Source organism: Panthera tigris, chromosome B1 (genome assembly GCF_018350195.1).
Source record: "Panthera tigris isolate Pti1 chromosome B1, P.tigris_Pti1_mat1.1, whole genome shotgun sequence".
NCBI lineage: Eukaryota > Metazoa > Chordata > Mammalia > Carnivora > Felidae > Panthera > Panthera tigris.
In genome coordinates this window covers 138,768,350-138,791,361 of record NC_056663.1, presented here as the reverse complement: position 1 = coordinate 138,791,361, position 23,012 = coordinate 138,768,350, and the positions used below count along the sequence as shown (strand labels likewise).

The window sequence follows — 23,012 nt, the reverse complement described above, 5'->3', positions numbered from 1 at the left end:
TTTGTTAGAAATGAGTGGTTTATTTTATTTTCTAGGCTTTAGAGTTTTCTACTATGTCTAAGTATTTGTATGGTCTAGAATATTACAAAGGAAACTGCAGAGAGGAAAAGAGTCATAAAAAAAGGGAAACATTTTGCTAACATGAAAGCTGATTTTAAATATTTAAATATGTTTTTAATAAGAGTTTATTACTATATCCAGCAGTTTTATTCTTAGACTATGTATGAATGAATAGCTAGTTATGAATGATAGACAAATTTATGAAATGAAAGATAAATTAAAGCAAAATGTGGCTTTCTATTTATTGCATGTAAAAATCATTTATTTTGAGCATAAAATAAAGGTTGATACCTTTTTTCACAGGAAATAAATTTTATTCTACACCTTCTAAATAAATATTTGTTGTGGTTATCTGCTTCTGCAAAACACCACAGCTTTAAATATCTATTTTGTTTTGCTCACATTTCTTGGGTTAGGACTTCAGGAAGGACTTGGCTGGACAGCTGGTATCAACTCATTTGGTAACATCTGATGGGCCTGGAGCTCGAGGGTCCACTTCCAAGATGGTGTCTTCACTTATATGTGGGCCTCAGTAACCTCTCTGCAAGTCTTTCTCTTCCTCTCTTTCTCTCTCTGTTTGCCTGTTTTTCTCTCCCCAACTGGCAGCTCATTCTCCAGGATCTCTTCATATAGCTTGGACATTTCCCAGCATGGCTGGCTTATAAGACAGTACATTCCCAAAGGGAGGGAGAGATGATGCCAGTTCAATTTTAAGGTGTGTCCAGAACTGTCACAATGTTATTTCCCTGTATTCTATTGTTCAAAGTAATCAGACTTAAGAAGGTAGAGGAAAAAAGACTACTCCTCTTGCTAGGAAGGACGGCATAGGAACAATGCTTAAGAGCATGTAGAGTGGGAGATAATATTGCTTCCATTTTGGAAAATACAATCTAACACAATGTCCACTAAATCTTTTAAAAAGCATTGCTCTATATGGACACTTTATGATTAGCCTACCTGGGATGCTTACATATGTTCTTGATCTATGCACAGGGAGAGACAGGTGAAGACAAAAGAGACTCAGAATTTTGTTGTTGTTGTTGTTGTTTTATTTTATTTATTTATTATTATTTTTTTAATATATGAAATTTATTGTCAAATTGATTTCCATACAACACCCAGTGCTCATCCCAAAAGATGCCCTCTTCAATGCCCATCACCTACCCACCTCTCCCTCCCACCCCCCATCAACCCTCAGGTCTCAGTTTGTAAGAGTCTCTTTTGCTTTGGCTCTCTCCCACTCTAACCTCTTTTTTTTTTTTCCTTCCCCTCCCCCATGGGTCTCTGTTAAGTTTCTCAGGATCCACATAAGAGTGAAAACATATGGTATCTGTCTTTCTTTGTATGGCTTATTTCACTTAGCATCACATTCTCCATTTGCATCCACATTGCTACAAAGGGCCATATTTCATTCTTTCTCATTGCCACGTAGTACTCCATTGTGTATATAAACCACAATTTTTTTTATCCATTCATCACTTGATGGACATTTAGGCTTTTTCCACATTTGGCTATTGTTGAGAGTGCTGCTATAAACATTGGGGTACAAGTGCCCCTATGCATCAGTACTCCTGTATCTCTTGGGTAAATTGCTAGCAGTGCTACTGCTGGGTCATAGGGTAGGTCTATTGTTAATTTTTTGAGGACCCTCCACACTGTTTTCCAGAGGGGCTACACCAGTTTGCATTCCCACCAACAGTACAAGAGGGTTCCCGTTTCTCCACATCCTTTCTAGCATCTATAGTCTCCTGATTTGTTCATTTTGGCCTCTCTGGTGTGAGGTGATATCTGAGTGCGGTTTTGATTTGTATTTCCCTGATGAGGAGCGATGTTGAGCATCTTTTCATGTGCCTGTTGGCCATCCGGATGTCTTCTTTAGAGAAGTGTCTATTCAAGTTTTCTGCCCATTTCTTCACTGGATTATTTGTTTTTTGGGTGTGGAGTTTGGTGAGCTCTTTATAGATTTTGGATACTAGCCCTTTCCGATATGTCATTTGCAAATATATTTTCCCATTCCGTTGGTTGCCTTTTAGTTTTGTTGGTTGTTTCCTTTGCTGTGCAGAAGATTTTATCTTCATGAGGTCCCAATAGTTCATTTTTGCTTTTCATTCTCTTGCCTTTGGAGATGTGTCAAGTAAGAAATTGCTACGGCTGAGGTCAGAGAGGTCTTTTCCTGCTTTCTCCTCTAGGGTTTTGATGGTTTCCTGCCTCACATTCAGGTCCTTTATCCATTTTGAGTTTATTTTTGTGAATGGTGTAAGAAAGTGGTCTAGTTTCTTTCTTCTGCATGTTGCTGTCCAGTTCTCCCAGCACCATTTGTTAAAGAGACTGTCTTTTTTCCATTGGATATTCTTTCCTGCTTTGTCAAAGATTAGTTGGCCATACTTTTGTGGGTCTAGTTCTGGGTTTTTTATTCTATTCCATTGGTCTATGTGTCTGTTTTTATGCCAATACCATGCTGTCTTGATGATTACAGCTTTGTAGTAGAGGCTAAAGTCTGGGATTGTGATGCCTCCTGCTTTGGTCTTCTTCTTCAAAATTATTTTGGCTATTCGGGGCCTTTTGTGGTTCCATATGAATTTTAGGATTGCTTGTTCTAGCTTCGAGAAGAATGCTGGTGCAAATTTGACTGGGATTACATTGAATGTGTAAATAGCTTTGGGTAGTATTGACATTTTGACAATATTTATTCTTCCAATCCATGAGCACGGAATGTTTTTCCATTTCTTTGTATCTTCTTCAATTTCCTTCAAAAGCTTTCTGTAGTTTTCAGCATACAGATCTTGTATATCTTTGGTTAGATTTATTCCTAGGTGTTTTATGCTTCTTGGTGCAATTGTGAGTGGGATCAGTTTCTTTTTCTGTTGCTTCATTATTAGTGTATAAGAATGCAACTGATTTCTGTACATTGATTTTGTATCCTGCAACTGCTGAATTCATGTATCAGTTCTAGCAGACTTTTGGTGGAGTCTATCGGATTTTCCATGTATGTCATCTGCAAACAGTGAAAACTTGACTTCATATTTGCCAATTTTGATGCCTTTGATTTCCTTTTGTTGTCTGATTGCTGATGCTAGCACCTCCAACACTATGTTAAACAACAGCGATGAGAGTGGACATCCCTGTCATGTTCCTGATCTCAGGGGGAAAGCTCTCAGTGTTTCCCCATTGAGGATGATATTAGCTGTGGGCTTTTCATAAATGGCTTGTATGATGTGTAAGTATGTTCCTTCTATCCCGACTTTGTTGAGGGTTTTTATTAAGAAAGGATGCTGAATTTTGTCAAATGCTTTTTCTGCATCGATTGACAGGATCATATGGTTCTTATCTTTTCTTTTATTAATGTGATGTATCACGTTGATTGATTTACGAATGTTGAACCAGCCCTGCATCCCAGGAATGAATCCCACTTGATCATGGTGAATACTTCTTTCTATATGCTGTTGAATTCGATTTGCTAGTATCTTATTGAGAATTTTTGCATCCATATTCATCAGGGATATTGGCCTGTAGTTCTCTTTTTTTACCGGGTCTCTGTCTGGTTTAGGAATCAAAGTAATTCTGGCTTCGTAGAATGAGTGGAAGTTTTCCTTCCCTTTCTATTTCTTGGAATAGCTTGAGAAGGATAGGTATTATCTCTGCTTTAAATGTCTGGTAGAATTCCCCAGGGGAGCCATCTGGTCCTGGACTCTTATTTGTTGGGAGATTTTTAAATTTTTTTTCAACGTTTTTTATTTATTTTTGGGACAGAGAGAGACAGAGCATGAACGGGGGAGGGGCAGAGAGAGAGGGAGACACAGAATCGGAAACAGGCTCCAGGCTCCGAGCCATCAGCCCAGAGCCTGACGCGGGGCTCGAACTCACGGACCGCGAGATCGTGACCTGGCTGAAGTCGGACGCTTAACCGACTGCGCCACCCAGGCGCCCCTTTGTTGGGAGATTTTTGATAACTGATTCAATTTCTTCCCTGGTTATGGGTCTGTTCAAGCTTTCTATTTCCTCCTGTTTGAGTTTTGGAAGTGTGTGGTTGTTTAGGAATTTGTCCATTTCTTCCAGGTTGTCCAATTTGTTGGCATATAATTTTTCATAGTATTCCCTGATAATTGCTCATATTTCTGAGGGATTGGTTGTAATAATTCCATGTTCATTCATGATTTTATCTATGTGGGTCACCTCCCTTTTTGAGAAGCATGGCTAGAGGTTTATCAATTTTGTTTATTTTTTCAAAAAAACAACTCTTGGTTTTGTTGATCTGCTCTACAGTTTTTTTAGATTCTATATTGTTTATTTCTGCTCTGATATTTACTATATCTCTTCTTCTGCTGGTTTTGGGGTGTCTTTGCTGCTCAGCTTCTATTTCCTTTAGGTGTGCTGTTAGATTTTGTATTTGGGATTTTTCTTGTTTCTTGAGATGGGCCTGGATTGCAATGTATTTTCCTCTCAGGACTGGCTTCGCTGCATCCCAAATCATTTGGATTGTTGTATTTTCATTTTTGTTTGTTTCCATATATTTTTAAATTTCTTCTCTAATTGCCTGGGTGACCCATTCATTCTTTAGTAGGGTGTTCTTTAACCTCCATGCTTTTGGAGGTTTTCCAGACTTTTTCCTGTCGTTGATTTCAAGCTTCATAGCATTGTGGTCCGAAAGTATGCATGGTATGATCTCAATTTTTGTATACTTATGAAGGGCTGTTTTGTGACCCAGTATGTGATCTATCTTGGAGAATGTTCCATGTGCACTTGAGAAGAAAGTATATTCTGTTGCTTTGGGATGCAGAGTTCTAAATATATCTGTCAAGTCTGTCTGATCCAATGTATCATTGAGGGCCCTTGTTTCTTTATCGACTGTGTGTCTAGATGATCTATCCTTGTTGTAAGTGGGGTATTAAAGTCCCCTGAAATCACCACATTCTTGTCAATAAGGTTGCTTATGTTTGTGAGTAATTGTTTTATATATTTGGGGGCTCCCGTATTCGGTGCATAGATATTTATAATTGTTATCTCTTCCTGATGGATAGACCCTGTAATTATTATATAATGCCCTTCTTCATCTCTTGTTACAGCCTTTAAAGTCTAGTTTGTCTGATATAAGTATGGCTACTCCAGCTTTCTTTTGGCTTCCAGTAGCATGATAAATAGTTCTCCATCCCCTCACTTTCAATCTGAAGGTGTCCTCAGGTCTAAAATGAGTCTCTTGTAGACAGCAAATAGATGGGTCTTGTTTTTTTACCCATTCTGATACCCTATGTGTTTTGGTTGGCACATTTAGTCCATTTACATTCAGTGTTATTATAGAAAGATACGGGTTTAGAGTCATTGTGATGTCTGTAGGTTTCATGCTTGTAGCGATGTCTCTGGTACTTTGTCTCACAGGATCCCCCTTAGGATCTCTTGTAGGGCTGGTTTAGTGGTGATGAATTCCTTCAGTTTTTGTTTGGAAAGACCTTTATCTCTCCTTCTATTCTAAATGACAGGCTTGCTGGATAAAGGATTCTCGGCTGCATATTTTTTTCTGTTCATCACATTGAAGATCTCCTGCCATTCCTTTCTGGCCTGCCAAGTTTCAATAGAGAGATCGGTCACGGGTCTTATAGGTCTCCCTTTATATGTTAGAGGACGTTTATCTCTAGCTGCTTTCAGATTTTCTCTTTATCCTTGTATTTTGCCAGTTTCACTATGATATGTCTTGAAGAAGATTGATTCAAGTTACGTCTGAAGGGAGTTCTCTGTGCCTCTTGGATTTCAATGCCTTTTTCCTTCCCCAGATCAGGGAAGTTCTCAGCTATTATTTCTTCAAGTACACCTTCAGCCCCTTTCCCTCTCTCTTCTTCCTCTGGAATACCAATTATGGGTAGATTATTTCTCTTTAGTGCATCACTTAGTTCTCTAATTTTCCCCTCATACTCCTGGATTCTTTTGTCTCTCTTTTTCTCAGCTTCTTCTTTTTCCATAATTTTAACTTCTAGTTCACCTATTCTCTCCTCTGCCTCTTCAATCCGAGCTGTGGTCATATCCATTTCATTTTGCAGCTCATTAATAGCATTTTTTAGCTCTTCCTGGCTGTTCCTTAGTCCCTTGATCTCTGTAGCAATAGATTCTCTGCTGTCCTTTATACTGTTTTCAAGCCCAGCGATTAATTTTATGACTATTAATGTAAATTCACTTTCTGTTACATTGTTTAAATCGTTTTTGATCAGTTCGTTAGCTGTCATTATTTCCTCGTTTTTTGGGGGGAATCCTTACATTTCGTCATTTTGTATAGTCCCTGGAGTGGTGCTGAACTGCAGGGCATTTCCCTTGTGCTGTCTTGAATAACTTGCATTGGTGGGCGGGGCCGCAGTCAGACCTGATGTCTGTCCCCAGCCCACCGCTGGGGCCGCAGTCAGACTGGTGTGTGCCTTCTCTTCCCCTCTCCTAGGGGTGGGATTCACTGTGGGGTGGCGTGGCCCGTCCGGGCTACTTGCACACTGCCAGGCTTGTGGTACTGGGGATCTGGCGTATTATCTGGGGTGGATCGGCAAGGTGCACAGGGGCGGGAGGGGCAGTCTCAGCTTGCTCTTCCCTCGGTGATCCGCTTCAGGAGGGGCCCCTCTTCCGTGGACCTCTTGTCTACACTTGGCTCCAGAGAATCCGTTCTGCTAATCTTCTGGCGATTTTCTGGATTATTTAGGCAGGTGTGGGTGGAATCTAAGTGATTCGCAGGAAGTGGTGAGCCCAGCATCCTCCTATGTTACCATCTTCCCAGAAGCCCAGCAAGAGCCTCAGAATTTAAGTGTTAAAGTACATAACCCAAAATTTACCACCTCAGCTATCTCTGTTTGCTCCTCCATCATATGATGGTAGTGATAATGATAACAAAAATAGTTTCATTTTCTGAGCACCTTCCATGTGCCGTGTGAAGTGAAAAGGGCCTTGCATGAATTATCTCAAACCCCACAGCAATCATATTACATTATATACTGTTATTTCTTTTTTTTTTTTTCATTCTGGTTCATTCTGGGTTGCCAAGAATTGGTAAAAGGCAGCAATTAGACATTTTCATCAATGTTGAATTTGTCTAGTGCTTTTTTGTTTGTTTTACACTTGCATTTGGCATCAGTCAGAGTGACATCACCTTGTATATAGTTCTCTCTTGTAGACAGTGTTAATAAGTTTTAAAAAGTTGGATTCCCATTATTATAAAAGCTAGAGCACTAACAGAACATAGGAAAAGTTAGAAAGAAAAAATACATTTGTTAAGTAAAGAATGAACTAAAAGGAAAATAGGTGTGAATAAATACCACGCACAGTGCTTTAGGAGGGGTAGTAGACCCCCTTTTTTTTCCTAGGAGAAAAAAAAATAATATTCAGAATGAAGAGTTTAAAAGGGCTTGAAGGGAAGTAATAGATATTTAAGACTAGATGAAATGATAATGAACATGGATAACAAGTGTATGTAATAGGAGTCCCTGGAGAAGAGAAAGCAAAGCAAAGGAATTAAAAGTAGGCATTATACCTTAAGGAAACTTTCTGAAATAAAAGACTTGAAATTACACATTGGAAGGGAACATTAACTTTCTGGGAAAAAACACAGAGTAGCCAACAACAAGACATAGTCTAGAAAAATGGAATTTAAGGAAAAAGAAAAAAAAAAGCCCCTAGGAATAAAGGCAAAAAGGCCAAGACTTACTGGGAAAGACACTCAGGTTGTCATCAGATTTTTCAATGTTTTATGCCCGCAAATAATGTAGTAACATTTAAGAGACTCAAGAAAAGAAAATATGAGCCAAAGATTCTATATCCAGCCAAACTAAACTTCATGTATAAAGGCTGTAAACATGCTATCATGAGCATGTGGGAACTCGGGAAGTATTGTTCCCATGAACCCTTCCTGAAGAATTGGAGAATGTATTTCAGACCCCCAAAATGACTGGGAAGACACTTTCCAAAAGACTTGTGTAAACATTAAATACGTATTTATCTGTAAAACTAAGACTAAATTAGACATAAGGGAGACAGTATGGTATAAAAATGATATGTGCACTGATAATACAGAATCTATCGAAAATAAGGGAAAGTATGTGAAAAATAGAGTAAGTTTACTAACTGCGGTATAGGTGTTAACTGAGAGTAAAAGGCATAGTATTTCAAATTAGATATTTAGCAACAGGAAAGAATGGAAGATTAAATACTGCTACTGAAATTAAATATTTTCATAGTAGAAACAATGAATATTAGCTAAAAAAAAAAGGGAGGGGGAGAGAGGACAAGAGTTTCATATAATCATTTGCGTAACATACAAACCCGTTTATGCCACGAAATATATAGAGGAAGATGTAACAGCATACACTTCTTAGTGAAAAACTGTGTGCGTGAATGTTTATGATACAATAGAAATCCATATCCATATATATGTGTATATGTATATGTATATATACATATATATATAGCAATATGAAAACTGAGGCCTCATTTATCGATCACATCAATATGTGTAAATGATTTTAACTGAACCATAAAAACAAAGTAGTTTATATTTTATACAGAGAAATCTAACTTAAAGAAACACAGAAACAAAAAATAAAAAATAAACACAATATTCTAGATAAACACAAAGAAAAGAGTAAGAGTTACAATTTTGATATCTAACAAATTAGTGTTAAGGTCAAAAAGGCATTAACAGACAATGAAGGACAAATTGTAAGGCTTCAAGATATAGTTCACAATTGTGGAAATAAGTTTTAATAATTACCCAACCTAATAACACAGGTTTTTAAAGTAGAAACCACAGTAGAGGAAATGATAAATAGCAGAAACAGTAATAGGAGATTTAATACATTCACTCAATCCAAACAGAGTAATTGACAAATATTTACTAAAGAAATAAAAGACAATACAATTAATTAGGTTTTTTTATAAATATATAGTCAAATCTCAACTCTGATAACAAAGACCTTCCCTTTTGAAGTCCACACGGAACATTCTCCAAATTGGACTATCTCTTGACATACAGTGACACCAAAAAAAAAAAAAAAAATCCCCTTAACTACTCCCCTTCCCATAACTACAAAGAGACCACAATTCAATAAAACAACATCAATAACAACAACAATGAAAAAGTCATTTAAAGTGGGACATTAAAAAAACATCTAATTAAATAACTATTCAGGCAAAGGGGAAGCAAATAAATAGAATTTCTTAAAAATAAGAATAGTGGAAATACAACTGTCAGAATCTATGGGATATAGTTAAAGCAGTTTTCAGAGAAAAATATATAGCACTAAATATCTATATAAATAAAAATGAAAAAAATAAAAACAAATGAATTAAGCACCCAATTCAAAAAGTAGGAAAAGACTACAGAGTATCCTGGAAAAGAAAAAGAAGACATTAATTTAAAAATTTGAAATAAATGAGTAAGATAAAAAATGTAGAATAAATCCAAATGCTAGTTCGTTGGGGAAAAAAATCAACAAAATAGTCAAACTACTAGCTAACTCAACTAAGACAAAAGGAAAACATTGAAAATACATAGAATGAGAAACGACTAGGATGGGGTATAGTTATTAAAACAGAAGACTTCAAAAAAATCAGTAGAGACTACTTTATGCAACACTATGAAAATAAATTTGTAAATATTATTAGACGAAGTATATAAATTTTATAGATAAATGCAACTATCCAAAATAGGCCACAGTAGAGGTTCACTGTCATTATAGACAAAAACAGAGTAAGTGGTACAAAGTATGATAGTTTTTATGAGATCAATTTGATGATCACACTCATCAAACTTGTAGTTTTAATCTAATACAACATTTAATTAAATCAATGAATTAATTAAACATAGGACTGGAGGTATGGCAAGAAGAATATGTTCCTGTTTTTGAGAAGGATGGCAATATCAAGTTCACATCTACAGGAGCCAGTATACACATGGATTACCATGACACAGAGAAGCTGCAACTCCAGTTTCATTCCAGTCTTTCATAGCATTCTAGTCAAGGCAGCCATCTTTAAAATCACAAACTATGACATTTAGAAATTTAAAATAATCCTGAAAAATGGTCATCAGTGTTTGAGGGTTTTTTTTTTGTTGTTGTTTTTTTCATGACCTAGATAATTTAATTATTGAATCCATTTGGAAAAAGCAAATAAGCAAGAATATCCACAACAGAACAAAACAAAACACCCTGAAAAAGAACAACAATGAGAAGGGTTACCTTTACCAGATATTAAAACATGTAACTTCTGTTATCAAGCTAATGTGGTACTGATACACAAACAGACAAAGCAATGAAACAAAATCGAAAACACAGAAATAGACTCAAATGTATATGAGAAGACATCATCTCAAAGTAAGTGGTAAAAATAAAGATAGAGTTTTAAATAATTGGTGTTGGGATAATTGAATACCCAAATGGAAAAGTTAAAATAGGATTAATTTATCACACAGTGCATCAGGGTAATTGCCAAGGAATTAGAGACATAAATGTTATACCAAATTAATAAAAAAAGAAAACTTTCAAGATCTAGAAGAAAACATGATGGAAAATTGGTAAGTGATTCAAAATCTATAATAAGGGAATGCTTTATACCATTTACAGATCATATTAATAATATAAAATAAAACATTTTCATGGTAAAATGCAGCACAAGTTAAGTAGAATGACAAACGAAAAGCTGGTGATAATATTTGCAACTTATATCACAGAGAAGAGCTAAAATTCCTCATGTTGAAAGAAGAAAATAGAGCAGAGGCCTATAATACTATAGAAAAAATGAGGTATAAACATACAGCTTAAAGAAGAAGTGCAAATGGTCTCTAAATATGTGAAAATATGTTCACTTTTGTCTGTGATAAGATAAATAACAGTTATGCTGAGATAGCTTCTCATGTATTAGATCAGCAAAAATCTAAAAGCTTTACAGACTACTTTGTTAATAAGGCTGTGCAGAAAGTAGCTTTCCTGTAAATTGTAGGGAGGACTGCAAAGTGCCCCAACCCCATTGAAGGGTAATTTGGGAGTGTTTAACTAAATAAAATATTCATGTAGTCTTTGACCAGTAATCCTGTTTCTAGGAATTTGTCCCAAAAATGTAGTGACAAAAATGTGAAATGACCTATGCACAAAGCTAAACACTGAAGCAATATTTATCATAGCAAATAACAGGAAGCAAACCAATGACCATCAGTAGCTAAGTGACTAAACTGTTATATATTCCTACAGTGGAGCACTATGCAACTAAAAAAATAGTTATAAATGTCTCTTACTCCTATGGTATAGTTCCCTGAATATAATGCTAAGTGAAACAGCAATGTTGGGGAAAATGTGTAGGAGACTACTATTTATATAAGTAAATACATAGCTAGCTAGATGACAAATAGATATGCTTATGTTAAAAATAATAACAGTTAAAAAAGCAATTTGAGGATATTTTTAAAAATGATGCTCTAGGGGCACCTGGGTGGCTCAGTTGGTTAAGCATCCGACTTTTTTTTTTTTAATGTTTATTTATTTTTGAGAGAGACAGAGACAGAATGCAAGTGGGTTGGGGCAGAGAGAGAGGGAGACACAGAATCCGAAGGAGGATCCAGGCTCTGAGCAGTCAGCACGGAGCCTGACGCGGGGCTTGAACTCACGAGCTGTGAGATCATGACCTGAGCCGAAGTCAGATGCTCAACTGACTGAGCCACCCAGGCGCCCCAAGCATCCGACTTTTGACTTCAGCTAAGGTGATGATCTCACGGTAGTGGGATTGAGCCCCCCATCTGGCTCTGTGCTGGGCACAGAACCTACTTAAGATTCTCTGTCTCCCTCCCTCTGCTCTTCCCCCACTTTCTCTCTTTTTCTCAAAAAAAAAAAAAATTAAAGAATGATGCTCTACAAAGGGGAGAGAGAGAAAGAGAGAGAGAGAGAGAGAAATCAAGAAACAGAATCTTATAACTATAGAGAACAAGCTGATGGTCATCAGAGGGGAGGTTAGTAAGGAGATGGGTGATGGGGATTAAAGAGGGCACATGTGGTGAGCACCAGGTGATGCATGGAAGTGTTGAATCACTATGGTATACACTTGAAGTTAATATAACACTGCATGTTAACTGGAATTAAAATAAAATGATGCTCTATATTGAAGGGAGAGAATGGAATACGGTAGATGGAACTGGGGGAGATGGAAACTAGACTTCTAAAACTCTATAGATTTGGTTTTAGAATTCTATGAATTTTTTTTTTATGTAACTATAAGGCTGAATTGGAAATATCTTTCAAATTAAAACAAAATCAACAAATGAACCTAATTGTGTATCTAGCTGGTATCATAGCATAAAGTAAGAAACTTCTCTAAGTGAAGTGTATTTAAAGCACAGTAATCTGGCCATTTATCCCTAGAAGTATATACCCTAAGGAGAAAAAGATCTGCAAAAAGTCTTAAAGTGTTTTCAGTAGGCATAATGTTGATGATAATATTGGCAATTTTATTTTGAGACTATATTTCTGATAAAACAAATGAAGGTATTATGTTGGTGTTTTTGAACCTGGAGAGTTCGGGTTTGGATGAGAGATTGTGGTTGTGATAAGAATACATCTTATATAGAAAGTGTAACCCTTCAGATGCTGCTCTTTGAAACCTGTTGTGCATTTGCACCAAAACCATACCTCCCCACCCTGGGCTGCTTTCTCCCAATGACTGAGTGTGACCAGGATAGTAAGGTGGACCCATGAATCTGTATTGGCTGACTTTGGTTCAAGATATGGATATGGCTTTGCTGAACCTTCCTTAGATGGCACCATAGTCTGGGATACTTCCATCCACCCCCCCTTTCCCCTTCTGTCTCTGTTTCTGTCTCTCATTCTAATATTGTCTCGTTTCTAAACTCTCTTTATCCCTAGAGGTCAGACTTAACCTCTTAGTTAAGAGCTTCTGCCAGTTTTATTAGAGAGGAAACACAGGAGTTTATACAGAGGGCATAACGCAGCAAGCCTTCCTAACAGTCTTCTTCAGGTATCTTTCTTCCCAAAGTCTCACATCGATACATCTCTTCTTCCCTACAGTCCCTCCCCTTATCTGTATGCTTTTCTGATGGGAGCCCACCACCCTCATTTATGACAGGCCCTCTTCCATTGTATCAAATTCTACACCTCTTTATATAATATCTTAGAAATGTTATTAACTAGAGACACACACATTGAGATTAGGCATGTTGAGTCTAAAGATGCTGAGCCTGAAGGCCTTCATCTTTCTAAAGCCTACTTGCTCAGTGTTCTATGGAATGATGAGGCAGGATTCCCACAGGTAAAGAGGAGTCTGGACGCAGGGATATATCAAATAAGAGATTACTTTATTTGCTTTCTTATTGGCTTTCACTGTATAGCCAGAAGATCTGGAAGTATATTTCAAGTCAGATAAAAGGTTTAGATACCTCCCAGAAGAGAGTAAAAATAAAGTTATATTTGAATGTGTTTTCAGAATAAAATCACATTTAGAGACTAATAACATTGATGTACTGTCTAAGCAACCGTTTTTTTAATCCCTCTTAAAGTGTGAGAACATCTTAACCTACCATGTTTAGGAATTAACTAGAGAAACTTGCCAGATATACCAAAAGAAGAGGAGTTCAGGGGTACTTTCTCAGACAGAAGCCAGGCCATTTTTTTCCCTTCAAAGAAGAGCACCAGTTTCTATCCAGGGGAGTAGAGTTTGACTGATGTAAGATAGCACAGTTTTCAGGACTCCCACTTAGTTTTTCCTCAAAATAGCAGATGAAAAGAAACAGCTGTCTAGTGTGCATGTTAGCACTTCTTATTTTTCTTCTGTGTGCTTCTAATAGTTGAAACTTCTTCCCGGAGATTCTGATACTTTACATTTGGTAATTTATAAACTCTTTCATATAGAAAAGGGGCAGGGGACAAGTGGTACCATTTATCTTAATGGAAATTTGATTCTCATTCCTTCTTACCAATGAATGAATCTCATTTCTCAAGTTGTCTTTTTTTTTCTTCTCTGAAAGTTATTAGAATATATATTGATGACCTCCTGGAAATTCCATGGAGATCACAGTATGTAGTATAAAAATTCCTAAACTATAAATCTCTCTAAATGTAATCCTGATACACCTGACTCCTAAGGAAGCTTGTTTCAATTAAATTAAAAAAATAAAGGAAGAAAGAAAGAAAGAAAGAGCCACTAAGAATAGTTTACAAGAAAATACAAGAGACTCAAAACCACACATTGGATTTAGCTCAACTATTTTTCCCTTTTAGATCTTTAAAAAATAATCCCTTAGATATCAAAGGTAGATTCTTTTGTTAAATTAATGCTCAAAGGAAATGACTTGAAATTGTTCATTAGTTGCTTTTAGTCCTTCTCTACAAATGTTGGTATCCATGCAGCTTTTGGAGGATACACAATTTAGAAAAAAAGTATATATATAACAAAACAAAAGTAATCAGATTAATGCAGATTAAAAGCACAGTGAGAGAGGCACCTGGGTGGCTCAGTTGGTTAAGTGTCCAACTCTTGATTTTGGCTCAGGTCATGATCTCATAGTTTGTGAGATGGAGCTTGGGATTTTCTCTTTCCCTCTTTCTCTACCCCTCCCCCACTTGCGCGCTCTCTCTCTCTCTCTCTCTCTCTCTCTCAAAATAAACAAATAAATACATAAATAAAAGCACAATGAGATACTAGTACAAACACAGTGAGTTGCTTAAGAGAGCAGTTACCAGAAGGAGACCATGCTGGTACCCTCTTCTTGGACTTTTAGCCTCCAGATCTGTGAGAAAATAAATTTATATTGTTTAAGACCCCCAATCAATGGTATTTTGTTATAGCAGCCCAGCTTGATTATACATAGCAAAATATGCAATAATACATTGAGAGGAGGAATGTGAAGATGTTTATCAATGTTAGAAACATTTATAAAACATGATTTGAGGAAAAGTAGGATTTTCTTTCCTCCTAATTTATGTAAAAGCAAAGCAAAAAAAAAAAAAAAAAAGTATTGTCCTAGAGAAAATGTACAAGACAAAGCAACAGGTGATCTACATAAAAGTGCAATAGAAATATAGTTCCCAAGGGTGCCTGGGTGGCTCAGTCAGTTAAGCATCTGACTTCAGCTCAGGTCGTGATCTCATGGTTCATGGGTTCAAACCCTGTGTCAGGCTCTGTGCTCACAGCTGAGAGCCTGGAGTCTGCTTTGGATTCTGTGTCTCCCTTTCTCTCTGCCCCTCCCCTGTTGCACTCTCTCTGTCTCTCTGTCTCAAAATTAAATAAATATTTAAAAAAAATAAAAAGAAATATAGCTCCCATATTTAATACTCAAATAAATTGTCTAAAAATATGCACACTGATAAATCAAATCATATTTTTAATCAAAGTTGCAAACAATTTTCCATCTTGGCCTCTAAAACTGAAATTTGTATTGTTTGAGACCCTACAAATACGAATAGCTTGGTCGGTAAACTTATCCATGGAAATAAAGGTATTTCTGAAAACTGATTTTCATAGATGTGTACTAATTTCCTACAAGGATAATATTTGACTGGTGAGATGACTTTACTCTCCACTAAATTTTTCCAAAATAAGTATACAAAAACATCATTGCAAAGCAACTGATGCATAGAGAAGTTGAATCACATATTCAAACAAGTGCAGATGAGCTGAATTACTGAATTCTAGTAAATTCTAGAATTATTGAATATAGGGCTATGCTAGATTTTACTGATTTAAAAAAAAAAAAATCAAAGCTACCTCTGAACAAGTGGTTGATCAGAATTCTAGGCTAGATTGGAATGATGATTATGCCTAATTAGCTTTCCACAGAGGTTTCAAGACCACCAGCCCCTGATAATTCCTAGGGGCACCTTCTGATGAAGGTCAATCCCCATTTCTGTTAATTTAGGTTTCATCTCACCAGTGAATTCTCATTGTTTTCTGTCAAAATATTATGATATCAATATGATGTTTTGATATATTGTGAGGCTTCAGTATAGTAGAATAAAATTTTGGAGTTAGTGATATTCAAGTTATAAACTGATGCCACCTGATTACAATCAAGTTTATCGCTAAAGTAGAAATACACATGTCCTCCCTTAGGGCTTGATTTGAAGGTAATTGAAAGTATTTGCAAAATACCTAGCATAGAGACTAGTACAAAGACTCCCAATAGATAAAAAAAGTATTTCTATTAAGACCGATTTAATCTCAAATTTGATTCAGTGCTTATTCAGAAACTGCTCATTAGAACACATTCCAGTGATCCTTCAAACTTTGCTTATTAGAAAACTTTCAATTTTACATTTAAAATTTTAAGATGATTAATAGCTCATGAATATTTACTGAAAGAATTTATAATCTTTAAAATAAGCGAACTCAAGAAAGTAACTTATGGAAATATTTCTATTTTAACAGTTTTCTATTTTTTTCCTCTTTTTAAAATTTACTCTGAGTGTTAATCTAGTAATATGAATATGTGTGATAACACAAACAATATAACTAAACCATAAAAACAGTAGCCTAATTGTTGAGGATTAAGAATATATTTAGATTAATTCTTGTGTGATTATATAAAATTCATTAGCTAATGATTAAACATGGCTGGTAAAAAATTAAATCATCTATAGATCTTTTAATCCATTTTCAAAGTATAGTGGAGTGTAAATGACAAAGATGGAGTATTTGCCTTTATAAAACTTATAACCCTAATATTTTGTAACAGACCTACTTCACTTCTTGAGGAAGTGACTCCTTTTGTAATATTTACTTAAGCAAGTTGTCTCAGGTCACTGACTGTTAAATAAATCTAGTTAAGTAAGAGTAATGCATGTTAAAGATGTAAGGATTCCTTACCACACACTGCATTAACTTTCTTGCTCAATAATTCCCCTTGCTGAGAAGTTTCCGGTTCTCAGATGTAGCATGGTATAATAATCGATTATTTATATAACGTTTTTACTCTGGTGCATATAGCTTAGGAGCTTTAGATCTTATCCTTTCTGTTCCCAGTTTATGTAACAAAAATACTTTTATATTTCTCATAGAGGTTATAGGAAATGATACGAGTCTATGTATGTAAGACTTAAAAATAAAAAAAAAAAAGAGGAGCAGCATGATCTTAATATAATGTCAGTATAATAGTCACTTTTAGACTAATTGCAAATTAATGATATATGCTAATTGATGATAGAGTATGATCACCTTATTTATTTATTTATTTATTTTAAATGTTTATTTTGGAGAGAGAAAGAGAAAGAGTGCAATCAGGGGAGGGGCAGAGAGAGGGAGACAGAGGATCTGAAGCGGGCTCTGCGCTGACAGCAGAGAGCCTGATGCAGGGTTTAAACTCCTGATTCCCCGTGAGATCCTGACCTAAGCCAAAGTCGAACACTCAACCAACTGAGCCACCCAGGTGCCCCAAGTATGATCATTTTAAATCACAAGTTTTACAGGTGCTTAGAGGCTTAGAGATTATTTAGTCCATTATGAAACCTAGGTTCAGAAAAATGTGGTGACTTGGACTAATCAGTTGGTGAGTGGGAATTAAAGACTGATGTCCCATCTTATATATCAGCTTAATTGTCATTACCTCATGCTTCCATTTAAAAGACTTAACTTTCTGACTATTTAAAAAATAATTTAATTACATAATAATACAGTCCCCTGGGAAATCTTTAGATTGTTGCAAATAAGGTTAAAATCCAATTTGATCACCAGGCCAATTCCACAGCATCTTTCTTCAGAAAGGTGAGCAAATTTCATATGGTGAATATATTATTTTGGATTAGGTTTAGTGAAAAATAATAGAAAACCCCCCCAAACAGTGTCTGAAACAAAATGTAAATTCAGTCTCATATTTCAGCAGTGGAGATATTACCCATCTAAGCTGACTGATGCTCCTGGGTGTCAGGGTCGCTGCTTCTTTCTCTTGTTTCTCCATAATGGTGGCCTCCAATTTAAGTCAAGATAGCAGCTGGAGCAAGCAACAGTCATTATATTGCTCTCCAGCTACAGGAGAAAGTGTACCTTCTCTCCTCTAAGAAGTTTTATATAATTTTCATTTGGAATCCATTGTGCAAAAGTTAGCCATACAGACCTACCTAGCCTCATGAGGAGCTAGGAAATGCAGTCTTTATTCCAGGAAGCTTCATGCCCAGCTAAAAGCTAGGGCTTAATTTTTATGGAAAAGGGAGGTCAGTGTTTGTTATAGTGAGTGCCCAGGGGCAGCAAGAATTCTACTTCTTACTGTTTCTTTTTCCTGTCTGGCCTAGATGTCTGTTAAAAACCTCAGTCATTAACAAGAGAGCCAGGCCTGGCAGAATATCAGGAGTTCTTTTCTCATTAACACATAGTACCTAAAAACTATTCTCCCAGCTTTTCATGTCTGATATACCTGGGAATAATTTTGATCTTCCTCGGCACTCTCATAAGCATCTGTTCCCAGGAACAATAACAACAATAGGAATAAAACAATAAGTGCAAAATATATAATAAATTGAACAACTCACCAAATGATATTGTGTATGTTTTTATGATTATACAAGTGTATACATAAACTATAGAAGATAAATTTAAAGGAAGCATGCAAAATGGATAATGATATGTTACCTTGGTTGTTGTGGGATTGAGGTTGGTAATCAAATCTGACTATAACTTATCTGTAATAATCCGAGGATTTACAACAAAACGAGGTGTGTTTGGGGTGGGAGGTGTGGGGAGACTTACTATGTGGAAACCTTTAAGACTCTAGAGTATCTTAACTGAATAGCTTATCTTAATTGGAATACAATGGCTGTCTAAGATAGTTGGTTTTGGTTGCTCACAACCAAAACCTTATATCATTTATATAATTGATCAATGATCTATATCAATGATTCTTATTTTTTTTAACTTTATGTATTTATTTTTGAAAGAGAGAGTGAGCAGAGGAGGGGCAGAGAGAGAAGGAGAGAGAGAATGTGAAGCAGGCTCCGTGTTGTCAGCACAGAGCCTGATGCAGGGCTTGAATTCACAACCATGAGATTATGACCTGAGATGAAAATAAGAGGCAGACGCTTAACCGACTGAGTCACTCAGGCACCCCAATAGAAACTAATTCTAATGAACGAAACAACAAAATGAATTTATTGGAGGAGTACCGATACCTATTATCATGGATAGGAAGAAAAGGCTGAATGTAGTAGGAATGTAGTAGCTATGTAGTAGGAATTAAAAACAGACACTATAACCCCAACTGATTTTTATTCTTGTGTCTCTCAGTTTATGGCATACAATCTCATGAGGTGAAATGGCATTGGTTAAGCTTGAGGCACAAGTGAAGAGGGAAGGGAGAGAGGGAGAGAGAGAATCTTCAGCAGGCTCCACTCAGCGTGGAGCCTGACACAGGGCTTGATTTCATGACCATGAGATCTTGACCTGAGCCGAAATCAAGGGTCAGTTGCTTAACCGACTGAGCCACCCAGGTGCCCCGATATCATCAATATTTAAAAAAAAAAATTGTTCCAGGAATAGCCATTTCTTTCCTGAATTCTTAAAATTTATTTTATCAAGACAAAATTGACATATAATATTAGTTTCAGATGTACAACATAATGATTCAATATATGTATATATGTGTATGTAAATGATCACCCCAGTAAGTCTAGTTAACATCCATTGCCACACATAGTTATAAATTCTTTTTTTGTGTGGTGAAAACTTCTAAGATCTACTCTTATCAACTTCCAAATATACAATACAGTATTATTAATTATAGTTAATATAGTTACACCGTGTTGTATATTACATCCCCAGCTTACTCATTTTATTTCTCTTGAGTTCTTTTTTTTAAAGATTTTATTTTTTTTAAGTCATCTTTACACCCAATGTGGGGATTGAATTCACAATCCTGAGATCAAGAGACATATGTTCCACTAACTGAGCCAGAGGCACCCCTGTTTCTTTTTATCTGACAAAGATAACTCAACTTAGTTTCCTTTTTTTTTTTTTTTTTTTGCTGTGTTTATATCCTCATAGAGCTAAGATTAATGCTTTATCCCAGTAAGGGAATTGGATTAGGTTTCCAGTGTTCTAATTTTCTTATATTAAGTAAATAAATTATATGTAAATTGTAGGCAATCTAAAATTATTGTGGGTAGTGAGAGGTATAAATACATTGAATTTGCATGGTATGATAAAAAGAATAAAATGGGCATGTAAATGAAATTAACTGTTTCTGGCTTGAGTATTGATATAGACATATATATTGTTTACACACTTGACTCCAATTATTTGTAAAGATTCTATAACTGTATAAAATTATATTGAGGAATGTAGTAAATTATAATAATTGTGTATGATTTATAATGATTGTGTGTATAGTTTTTGTGTTATAAGGAATTGTCACTTGGAATAAAGAAGTGCGGTTGTTGGCCCCTGAGTGCCTTTAATATATTTGTTTTCTAATATATTATAACTGAAGACCTTCATTTTGCAGGACATTAACAAGTGCTGGTAAAGACCTGCAAGATAATTTTCTGAAGGCTCTGGCAGTGAGAGAAGAAGACAATCACAATGGAAAAGTGAGCGTGAGTACCTACATCCTAAAAATGTATACATTAAAGGCACAGTTGGTGTCAATAATATACATTTTAATATCTTCCCTGAGAAGTAATTCATGAGGGATATAATAAGGCTCTTTGTTTTATATATTATACAATTTATATAGGAAAAAAACTTATTCCCACTTACAACTGTGGAAGTACCCAAATGGTGAATAAAAAATAGAATCCCATACATCTATTGTAGAGAAAATGCACGACTCTTTGTGCTGGTCTTATGCTGAAAATTCCTGCTCTAGCTCAGCCTCCTGGTGTGCTCTACCAAGTCACATCATCTACTGTCCCCCAAGTTTTGCCCTATGCCTACCTGATTTCATACTGCCTTCAGAAGATAGTCTTGTAGTCTGCCTTGTAGTCCTACATTTGGAGATGTGATACAAACCACATGATGGAGAAGCATAATTTTTAATCACCATGGATAATATATTATTACTATATTAAAATGTATGCTAGATAATATATGTAGAAGTGTTAATATTTTTGGAATACATATTTGCTTTCACCTTTTGTTAATATAATACTAGTAATATCAGTCTTCTGTAGGTCTTAAAATGTTCCAAGTCAAGGATGAAAAAAGGCAAATGTGACTTACAGAAAAATCCTCAGAAGTAGTGTGATGAAAAATTTATAGCAACAGAAAAATATGTGTATAAGGAGGTCTATTTTACTAAAGTTTTCTCAAAAAGTAGTTGGAATTTTTCTCACTGTCAGGGCCTTTGAAAATTTTACATGCGGACAAAATCCTCACTATATTTAGAGAGAGAAAAGATCATATTTTGGTCAGCCAATTGAATAGAATTAACCTGGACTTGAAATTAGGGAGATTCTTGGAGGAGTTGGACAAGTGAAGTTTAAGAGGTGAAGTTGGAAATATGGATAAAGAGTAAACTCTGATAGGCCTTGTAAATTACAACAGAAAAGTTTGAAATTTACCTGACTCTAAATAGAAAGAGCAGCTAAAAAGATGGGAATAAAGGCAAAAGAATGTGATGGCACAGGAATCTATCATAAGGACTTACAAGAAGGAACAAATGATCATTAGTGATCAAACAAGACAGGGATTAAAAAACATCCATACAGATTAATATATATATATATACATATATATATATATATATATGTATATATATATATATATATGTATATACATATATATATATATATGTATATACATATATATATATATATATATATTTGACAAGAAAAATTCCATCTATAGTAAGGGTGGAAATTTGATTCCATAAGGTTAAAAAAAATGGCCATGGTTAGACATTAGACCAACAAACACAAATAGCTTTAGAGACCCAAAACCCACATTTTTAACCAAAGTGGCATACTTCCTCTCAAAAATATCTTTTTAAGTCTTTCTCTCCTATTGCAATTTCCTTTAATAATGAGTGCAGACTTAACCGCTCATTTACCCAGATAGAAGCATGTCAGTCACTATGGATTCCCTACTCTCTCTCTCACTCATGTTGAACGAACCACTAATTTCTCCTAAATATAAATCAAGTCACTTCACTTTTCACCCTCTCAACTATCATTTACTTTGATTCAAACTACCATTCTATTTTAAGTAAATTGCTATCATAGCCTCCTAAATGATACACTTATGTATTTTCTTACCCACCTCCCATCCATTTGCCAGTCACTCAATACATTTTCTTGTGCAACCTGCTCATGCCTGGAACTGTTCTAGTCCCTGGGACACTGAGGTACTGCAGAATCCATGACCTTAAAGGGTTTATAGTTGAGAGAAGGAGATAGAAAATAAGTAAGCAAAATAAAAGTGGCACAATTAATTTCAGCTCTGGATAGGTACTATGGAAAACATAAAAGAATAAAATTGAATAAAAACATATTGAATAGAGAGTAGTTGGTTGCTTTAGCTACAGTATATAGGAAAATCACTTTGAGGAGGTGACATCTGTTGGACTTGAATGAAGTGAAGAAGATAGCCACAGAATTTGAAGGGAGAGACACCCCAAACAGATAATGATTTGAGAGGGAGAGATAGCCCAAGAAAAAGGTACAGCATATTAAAAGTTCCTGAGATAATAGCAATTATGACATATTCAAAGATGGTAAGAAGACCAGAATGGCTGGAATATATTTATTGAAAGGGATTGTAGAGACAGATGAGGTCAGAGTGGAAGTCACAGCCAGAACATATAGGTTTTAAGGAATTTTGATTTTGTTCTTTAATTTTAATTTTTATATTCTTCTATTTTTGAACTAGAAAGTTGATGGGCAACTTAAAGAAGTAACCCTAATCTGGTTTACACTTTAGAAAGATTGATCTCACTGCTGCTGTGTGGGGTGGAAAATGTGTGAAGGAGGCCTAGCACAGAGGCAAGGAGGTAAGATAGGGAGCTTTTGTAA

At 35.7% G+C, this 23,012-nt stretch overlaps 1 protein-coding gene across 4 annotated transcripts in view; it reads left to right on the top strand.

Annotated features, from left to right (window-relative positions):
• Positions 1-23,012, top strand: part of CFAP299 (cilia and flagella associated protein 299) — a 597,649-nt gene that overhangs the window by 202,769 nt on the left and 371,868 nt on the right. For all 4 annotated transcript variants that reach the window (XR_006216911.1, XM_042984311.1, XM_007074782.3 and 1 more), the window contains exon 3: positions 20,507-20,597. Coding sequence is in view for 3 of the 4 variants with exons in the window: in XM_042984311.1 (XP_042840245.1) it covers positions 20,507-20,597 (91 nt within the window). In the remaining variant the exon portion in view is untranslated. The remainder of the gene's footprint in view (positions 1-20,506; positions 20,598-23,012) is intronic.